The 9,257-nt window shown below is 34.7% G+C and overlaps 2 protein-coding genes across 2 annotated transcripts; one reads left to right on the top strand and one right to left on the bottom strand.

The window, feature by feature from the left end:
• Positions 2,235-4,208, bottom strand: LOC104714995. The gene is made up of 2 exons (XM_019229854.1): positions 2,667-4,208; positions 2,235-2,462 (listed from the first exon to the last, which is right to left on the bottom strand). Exons 1-2 carry the CDS (start codon positions 4,206-4,208, stop codon positions 2,235-2,237), a joined length of 1,770 nt encoding a protein of 589 aa, XP_019085399.1.
• On the top strand, positions 4,769-5,393 carry LOC109124900. Its single transcript, XM_010427017.1, has 2 exons — positions 4,769-4,805; positions 4,947-5,393. Exons 1-2 carry the CDS (start codon positions 4,784-4,786, stop codon positions 5,285-5,287), a joined length of 363 nt encoding a protein of 120 aa, XP_010425319.1. The 5' UTR covers positions 4,769-4,783; the 3' UTR covers positions 5,288-5,393.

Raw genomic sequence — 9,257 nt, 5'->3', positions numbered from 1 at the left:
CTTGAACCATTGGACCATGAACGAGACTCAACAACCAATTTGGATATGAATTATTGTTCAAGGTATCTTCCACCTGTTTAAAAAAAAATGATGTATATTCAACAACCACGATACATGCACATATTTTAAGCTTACAAAAAAAATCATGTATAATATAAGCTTAGCAAAGATACATGCACATATTTTATTTTATTTTAAAAAACACTTACATGTTTTTGTAACCAGGTTGAATATGTTTTTTCTCTAAGCTTGGTTAAATTGTTTTTAGTAATCCCAGGATTAGTCGCAATCATGCTCTCATCAAATAACCTATATAAATATAAATTCATGAAAAAAAATTATGATTTATGACACTCAATCTACTAATATATAAATTAAAGTACATATGTGTATATTATTTTTACGTACCTTTCAAATGATCTTAATTGATCGCAGTTCTGCAAAATATATGTATGTGCAATATGATAATCTCTATCTTGGAGCCATATCTGTATTTCTTTACCACTGCCCCTCCCTGCCTGAGAAAATATATCTGGAATTCCATCAAACTCATGAGTATCGTCTTGATTACCTCCATCATAGTGTCGATCTCCTGTTCGATGTTTTGTCTTTATGTGTGGTTCAAAGTAATAAGTACAAAAAGTAGAAATTTCTTCGTTGATGTATTGTTCAACAATCGATCCTTCTACTTTTGCCTTATTTTTTACTTTTTTCTTTAGATGGCCCATGTATCGTTCAAAACAATACATCCATCTAAACTGCACAGGTCCGCCAAGACTAGCTTCATGTGGCAAGTGAATCACCAAATGCTCCATAACATCGAAAAAGGATGGAGGAAATATCTTCTCCAAATTACAAAAAACCATGCATATATTATTTTGCAGCATCGCAACACCATCTTTGTGTATAGTTCTTGCGCATATATTTCGAAAAAATAAGCTAGCACCTAAAAAAAAGATCATTATATGAATAAAGTTCTAACCATAGAAAATTAAATAGATTAGTGGAGAAATATACAACAGCTTTAGACGTAGACCACTTGACTCATAAACAAAGAGATAAAAAAATACAAAGAACTATAGTCGTAAGCAAAGAGAATAAAAAGGACTTGTTTGTGTTTTTTTTTTATCTCTTGTAGTGACTCGTAAACAAAGAGAATAAAAAAAGGACACTTGAATCGTAAACTATAGTGAACACAAAGAACTATAGTGAACACTTGTCTGTAAAAATGACTTGTTTACGTTATTCTTACGAGTCAAGAATAAAAAAACAAGGGTTCTCTGTTTTCTTCATGAAAAGCAGAGGAAAAACTCTGTTTTCCTACACAAAAACAGAGGTGACACACACTTCTTTTGTCAGATAACTCTTTATTAATTCAATTCAAGGATGATCCATTTTACAAGCATTAGAGGTTTTATTTATAGAGCAGCTACGTCAAACTAAAAAGAAAAACCAAAAAGAAATAGAAATTCGAGACAAAAGAAATATCAACAACAAAATAGAAAACTAACAAAAACAATCCAACGACGAGATAAACACCAACGGACAACCAAAATTATAGACGCAATGATCTCAAGCGGCTCTTTCGAAGATTGGAGCGGAGCGTTCCTCAACACCAACGACGAGATAAACGGTCCAGTCCTCACTTCCACTCTCTTTCTCCCTAAAACATTCGTCGAAGGTATCAACGCCACATCACCACTCGTAGCTTCTTACCATATCGTTCCACAAAGGCTTCATGAGACTTATGACGGAGAAGTCAAGCCATTGTGGAACGATATGGTAAGAAGCTACGAGTGGTGACATGACGTTGATACCTTCGACGGATGTTTTAGGGAGAAAGAGAGTGGAAGTGAGGACTGGACCGTTTATCTCGTCGTTGGTGTTGAGGAACGCTCTGCTCCAATCTTCGAAAGAGCCGCTTGAGATCATTGCGTCTATAATTTTGGTTGTCCGTAGCTTCTTACCAGACACATAATATTATATGATACTTGTTACTATACGTTGAATAGACAGAACAAGAGAACACTTAGACACATAATAAATAAACATCAAACAAAGTCAATTCGTAAAAAGACATGTTAATCGTAAAAACAAAGTCAAAATTGTTCAAATAAAATAAACAAAGTTGAAAACTTACCGGATAATGCATCGTGTACAGATTTATCCATAAGCTCAGCAAACGCAATTGGAAGTAATCGTTGCATTAAAACATGGCAATCATGACTTTTCATTCATGTTAATTTTGCTCCAGCTAGATCAACACAGTTAGATAAACTTGAGGAATATCCATCTGAAAATTTAACATCCTTTTGGAGCCATCGTAAAAACACTGCCTTTGCTTCTGGTTGTAGTCTAAAAATTGGGATAGGTGCCTTTCCATCAGCTGTTAAGTGCAAATCTTTGCGATTACAGTGCTCTTGCAAATCAAGTCGTGATTTGATGTTATCTTTTGTTTTCCCCTGCACATTCAGTAAAGTATTGATGATATTATCTAAAAAATTCTTTTCAGTGTGCATCACGTCAAGATTATATCGAAGTTTATGATCCTTCCAATATGGTAGATCCCACAAAATACTTTGTTTATGCCAGCTGTGCGTTTTACCGTATCCTTCTAATCGTCCATGGTTTCCTCCGCAGTCCACTGTTTTTGGTAAACAACAAACTTCATTGTAGAGTTCCTCGCCTGTTAGTATCTCTGGTGGACTATCATCTACAGCTTTTCCTTTTTTGAAATTTGTTTTATTCCGCCGATAGCTATGATCAATTGGTAGAAAACACCGATGACAATCAAACCAACTTGTTTTTTTACCATTCTTTAACCAAAAGGCACCAGTTTGATCCAAACAATAAGGACATGCTAACCGACCATGAGTTGTCCATCCAGAAAGCATACCATAAGCTGGAAAGTCGCTTATCGTCCACATGAGTACAGCTTTTAAGAGAAAGTTCTGCTTAGTAGAAATATCATATGCTTCTACACCGTGAACCCACAAATCTTTCAGCTCTTCTATCAATGGTTGAAGAAAAATATCCAGACTTCTCTTAGGATGATTTGGCCCAGGAACTAGAATGGTTAGGAACATAAATTCTTGCTTCATACACAACGCAGGTGGCAGATTATATGGAGTCAATATTACAGGCCACAATGAATAATTATGTCCCGACATACCAAATGGATTAAAACCGTCTGTGCATAATCCAAGGTAAACGTTTCTTGGTTCAGATGCAAAATCAGGGTGTACCTTGTGAAAATGCTTCCATGCTTCTCCATCAGATGGATGACACATTTCTCCATCATTCGCTAAGTGTTCTGCATGCCATCTCATTTCTTTTGCAGTATTAAGAGACTGATATAATCTCTTCAGTCTATCGGCTATCGGCAAATAAAACATCTGACGATATGCAATTTTTTTCTGCCCAATCTTCTGAGTAGGATGAAATCTATCTTTTTTACAGAACAAACACTTCTCTTCCTTCTCAGCATCTCTCCAGAATATCATGCAATTATCTTGACAAACGTCAATCTTTTGATATGGTAAACCCAAAGACCGCATAAGCTTCTTGATTTCATAGTACGACTTTGGTGAGTGGTTACCTTCTGGCAAATATTCTTGCATCATTTGAGCAATTGAGTCCATACATTTTTGAGATAGATTATAATCTGTCTTCAAACTCATAAGCCGAGCCGTTAATGAGAGCTTCGAAAGACCTTCTTTACATCCATCATAAATTGGCTGTTTTGCAGCATCCAACATATCAAAAAACTTTTTTGCCTCAGCATTAGGCTCTTCTTCCAACATCTGATCAAACTCTGTTTCTGTATTACCAAATGCATCTGAAACCATTGTCACATAAGGATCTACTGGCTCTGTGTGAGACTCAGTTCTGAACACATCTTCTTCAGAATCGTTGTTTAACATATTGTAATCTTCCCCATGAGAAGTCCAAACCCAATAGTTAAGCATAAATCCTTTGTTGTATAAGTGTGTCGATACGATACGTTCTTCTTGTAACTTTGGATCATTCTCACACTTTATACATGGACAAAACAGCTTTTGCTTCTCGAGAAACAGAGGTTGACTTTTAGCAAAGTTTAAAAATGTTTCCAACCCTTGACAATAAGTGTTTGAAACTTTATTGGTTGTAGGATCGATTCTTTCATACATCCAACGCCTTGTAGCATATAAATCACTATTAGAAGACATTCTGAACACCTGAAAATAAATTTGAGAAAGTAAAATTAGAGAACATTATAAAATTGAATTAAGATAGCCATGTATGTTCTTATTAATTTAGGTATTAGTTTACAGCAAAACTAAACTAATGAGATGGGACAGAGACTCGACCTATTCAACAAACAAAACAAAAAAGATGGCAATAGTATTCTCTTCAGCTCTACATCTCGTGAAGGAAAAACAAAATTGAGGAGAAAGGCTACCAGAACTGATCTGCCTGCAAACGATGAGGTATTTGTTCCTGAAGTCACTAACGAACATAAACGACGACCAGTAGTAGCTTGGACCTTTGTGAAAAAAATTCCTTATGTGATTCTAATCTACCCTCTATTTCAGCTCCTCGATGTAAATTTTATGATTCTTAAGTTTTGGTGACTAAGTCATGTTGAATAAATAAGTCATGTTGAATAAATCTTCCTAGATTTTAGGAGATATATATTTAGTTTGTTTAGCTAAGGTGTAATACTAAAACTTGTTTTATTTATAAAAGGCTATACTTCACTTATAATTTTTATTGTTGGAGAGTTTTGTTGTTCTTTGGTCTAATGGATTTTGCTCCCAATTCTGGTTAGTTGTTTTAATTAACTCATATTCTCACTTACAGATTTGTTCAGGCCAAAAAAAAAAGGAAGAGGTTTAAGGTAATAACTTGTATATATGTTCGATGTTTTGTATTCATATTGATTTTTGGTAATTTCGTGTTTATAGGAAACCTGAAACAAGAAACGATTGAATTGGAAATTGTTCAAAATGTGGAAGAAGTACAAGCTGTTCAAATAACAGAGCAGAAGAAAAAAGTTCACCATAGATTCGATCTAAACAAAACGTTTTATTATGAGGATGGAGGAGAGTTTCATCCCGGAGATGGAGAGTTTCATCCTGAAGATGGAGTTGTTCAAGAAATGAAAAAAGAGGAAAAAGTTCAACATGAATTCGATTTAAACGACACGAGGATTTGTTATGGCCATGGACAGCTTCATCCCTATAAAAAAAGGGAACAAGTCGTCGTAGATATGCTTAAACTTTTGATGCCGAACAGTTTTGGATGAAGAATAGACAGTTTTTTTGGTTTGATTAATAAGTCTGTTGATTACGTCCGAGTTCAATAAATTTTTCATGGTTGCAGCCGCAGGAATAAAGATATCTATTTTTTGAGTTATGTGTGTTGCTTTGCTTAACGGAGTGTTATGCTTGCTTTGTTTCTTCTATTGTTCTCAAAAAGCGTGTGAACTCTTATAAAGATATCAAGGATCTATTCAAAGAACCTGTCAGTAATTTATTTAGTTATTTTGTATCTTAGGCAAATTGTCAAATTAATTTGTTATATCTCTGTGTTTATTTATTCTGTTTTTGTGTCAATTAGTTATATCTCTGTGTTTTTCTCAAACTAATTGAGAGAAGAATCGGTTTGGATTTGGGAAACAAAAACAGAATAAATCAACATAAGTCGTCAATGGTTTTGGACATGTTCTTTGTGTAGAGTTGCAGAACAGGCCGTAGGTGAATTGTTTTAAGCCCAGTTGGAAGTAGCTTAGGTTACAAAAGAAGGAGAGACGTGTCTCCGTGTCGTCTTCACACGCCTCCATAAGTGAGAAAGATATGGAAATGGAGAATTATGCTCATCTTCTTCACACGCTTGTTGAGAGAGTTCTGCTTGTTTTTTTTTTTCTTCTCTTGTTCTTTTTTTATACTTCTTTCTTTATGCTTATGGCTTGAATTAGTGTTTCGTTTAATTAACTTTGGCTAAGGATGTGAAGTCATTCCCGGAGAAGAATTTCAGTGAAGAGACTATCAAGATCCTCCGCCAGCTTCAATTTTCTGATGGAGATGAGCTAAAGCAGCAGTCTTTTTACAGAGCAGTCATCTCTGGTATGAATCTTCTTCAATCTTGGTTTTGGTCCGATTTCGCTTAAGCTATACTTCACTTTTTAAAGTTTTTCATTCATGTCCCAATTCCAAAAATTGAAGCTTTTTCTCGGGATTTCTTCAATCTCTTAACCTTGTTTTTGAGTAAATGCTGCAAAAACTTTGCAATACCCATCTTTAAAATTGATATTTAGTCAATTTGTTGTATTAAAGTTCTCCTCTTTCATGCTTTCGTTTCGTTAATTTGTAAGAAAAAGCATTTTTGTTTGATTTTATTTGCAAGAAGGGCTTGCATCTCTCAGAGACAATGTTGACACGCTCATCGTCATTCCAAATGACAAGTTACTTACAGCTGTCTCTCAGTCTACTCCGGTAACAGAAGCATTTAATCTAGCTGATGATATACTCCGTCAGGGGGTTCGTGGGATATCTGATATCATTACGATATGGCTTTTTAATGTACTTCCTATGATCATTTTTATGTATTGTATATGATTTATCAGCTCTCTTTGTCTTTGCTTTGTAGATTCCTGGATTGGTGAATGTGGATTTTGCTTATTGTGAGAGCTATAATGGCGAATGCGGGTTCTTCATTGATGGGAATAGGAACTGCAACAGGTATGCTTGGAATTATTGATATCTGATTAGCTCTTTTGGCTCAAATTGCACAAACACTAAAACTTTGCTTATGTAGTACTCTGACCATCTGATGTAAACATAACTTTATTCATAGGTTGGAAATGTTGGTGTAACTTGTACAAAGATACCTCTGCTTGCTCTTGAATACGAACCTCCTAGGTATGAACGCTAACTTCTTAGAAACATTTTACGGTGAAAAGGTTTTTGCGTTGGCTTTATTTTTGTCTATGTGATCTTTCACTGCATGCATTCTCATTTAGCTAAACAGCATTCTTTGCAGTAGTAAAGACTATGTCTAGGTTTGGATTTAAGAAATATGTCGTTAATATTGATGAGAACCTAGACTATGTTTTATTTACACTAAACCAATCAAGTCGGTTGGAATAATATTGTCTCCAATTTTTTAGATATTTGTACCTAAAGAGATATATGCAAACAAGTTAATTGAGAAAACAAATTAACCATATTAGAATTTTCTAGATCCTTAAAATTTTGTTTATTAAACCAAAATAGGGCCTTAATTTTTCCCAATTATAGAACCTAAAATTTTCATTACCGCTTTAATTTTTGGTGAAATTTCCCCAACTCCTAAAAACCCTAAAACTGCGTCAAAACTATTTAACCACCTCCCTCTACTTCTCAGGTCTCTACGCCACTTCACATTTATAAGACTTAGTGGACTGTTTTTCATATCACAGATCTCATTGAAAGGTATTTCTATAAATTTTTTTTTTTTGTAGAAGTTAATCTAGATCTTAAATTACTAATATCTACTCGCCATCAGTCTTCCAAGTTTTACAAATCTCTGCTAGTCGTTGTTGTTTTGGTTTTACATATTCTCTGCTTACAGTTTTTACAAATCTTGTTAATCTCTATTAAGAGTCGTTTTTCTCTGTTAATCTCTGTTAATTTAGATGAGAGTCATTTTGATATGAACGCTTTAATTTTTCACTTGATAAAATTGGGGATTGATAACTTCTGTATGTTTATATGTTTATAGTGTACGCATGGAAGAGCCATTTGTGGATCGTTCGAGTTTATCTGTGTTGCATCCATCTCGCTTAAATGGAGCTAAACGGTATGGATTTTTTTCAACCACTACAAGAAATTTGACTATTGATAGCGCCTGAAAAACGCTACCGTATCATATGATAGCGGTTTGGTAAACGCTATGTCATCGCCCGCGATAAAAAGTCTGACACTTTAGATAACGTTTTTATCGTGCTATTGAATTTTGATATACAATAACGTTTTCAGCGCGCTATTGAATGTTGATAAACAATAACGTTTTTAGCGAGCTATTGAATGTTGACAAAAACTATAACGTTTTTATAACCGCCATATTTAAGTGTATACAATAGCGATTATATTTCGTTATTTTTAGACTATTTACATTTTTATATTACTTTTTGTAGCATTCGTTTTATGCTATTTGTTTGGATTCCTGATTTACGACAAAATGAAGTGAAGAAGAAAACTTTTATAAAATAACATTAGGTTTTCAATCCAACTAACCAACATAATCCACACAATAGTTCAATAAACTTATAAACTAGTTAGCCAAACATAAACACCACACAATTGTTCAAGTTCCAAGCTAAGGCCCTAGTTTGTTTCTAACACAACTGTGTTGAACTCAAGACCCTACAATCTTATCAGTAGGCCATGCCACTGTTGTACCTAAAGCATCAGCAACACATTCCACTTCCGCACTTGGTCTCCATACTTTGGCTGTTCCAATCTTTATAATTTTAACCCATACCTTGCTAGCATTAGGTCCTAAGGGTTTACAGTGGACTGTGTCTTCCGGATTGGCTGACATGACTATACCTTCTGCAACGATCTCTCCTGAGTTTTCACAGTCCAACAACATGCAAGTCTTCTTTCCATTTGTTGAGCTGTTAGCGACGCTGCAGCTTATACTCTACCACTCAGAACAAAATTAAAGATCAACTCAAGATCATTATATAACATTTGACTAACTTAAAATTCAGTCACTGGAAATTATACCTTAGGTGATGATGCTTTTGGTGATGCTTCTCTTGAAGGTTGAGTATTGATCTTGTTAATTGGCCAGGCAATATAATCTTGAAGTACATGCTCCATCAAGTAATTTTCAGTAGTTGGTCTCCACAGATAAGCATCTTTCTTAACCACCTTATCAACCTTCACCACTGCAGCATTTGAACCAATACGAATATCATTGATCACTTCGTTTGGATCAGTAGACCATATATGACCCTCAGCAACTATCTCATCCTCCTCCACATTACAATCGTAGATGATGACCATGTCATGTACCTAAGTCAGTCATAAACAAATATATATCAGAACAAGGAATGATAATAATACAGTTTCATAAAAATCAACCAAAATCAAAATTTTACCGATGAATCAGAAGTTTGGTAATCAACCATCTTGATTTTATTAGCTGGCCATGCTATTTTGACTCCCACAGCTTGGGTAAGTGATCCAACAGTTTTAGTTGGCCTCCAGAGAGAAGCATTTTCTACT

Source organism: Camelina sativa, chromosome 9 (genome assembly GCF_000633955.1).
Source record: "Camelina sativa cultivar DH55 chromosome 9, Cs, whole genome shotgun sequence".
Lineage (NCBI taxonomy): Eukaryota > Viridiplantae > Streptophyta > Magnoliopsida > Brassicales > Brassicaceae > Camelina > Camelina sativa.
This window is presented reverse-complemented; position numbering and strand designations above follow the sequence as displayed.

Excerpts from the sequence above, each read along its gene's own strand:
- LOC109124900 (XM_010427017.1), top strand. The coding sequence starts at position 4,784 with ATGGATTTTGCTCCCAATTCTG. Across the intron at positions 4,806-4,946 it reads GGATTTTGCTCCCAATTCTG|GAAACCTGAAACAAGAAACG; the intron begins GTTAGTTGTTTT and ends TCGTGTTTATAG.
- LOC104714995 (XM_019229854.1), bottom strand. The coding sequence starts at position 4,208 with ATGTCTTCTAATAGTGATTTATATGCTACAAGGCGTTGGATGTATGAA. Across the intron at positions 2,463-2,666 it reads GCGAGGAACTCTACAATGAA|GGGAAAACAAAAGATAACAT; the intron begins GTTTGTTGTTTA and ends CTGAATGTGCAG.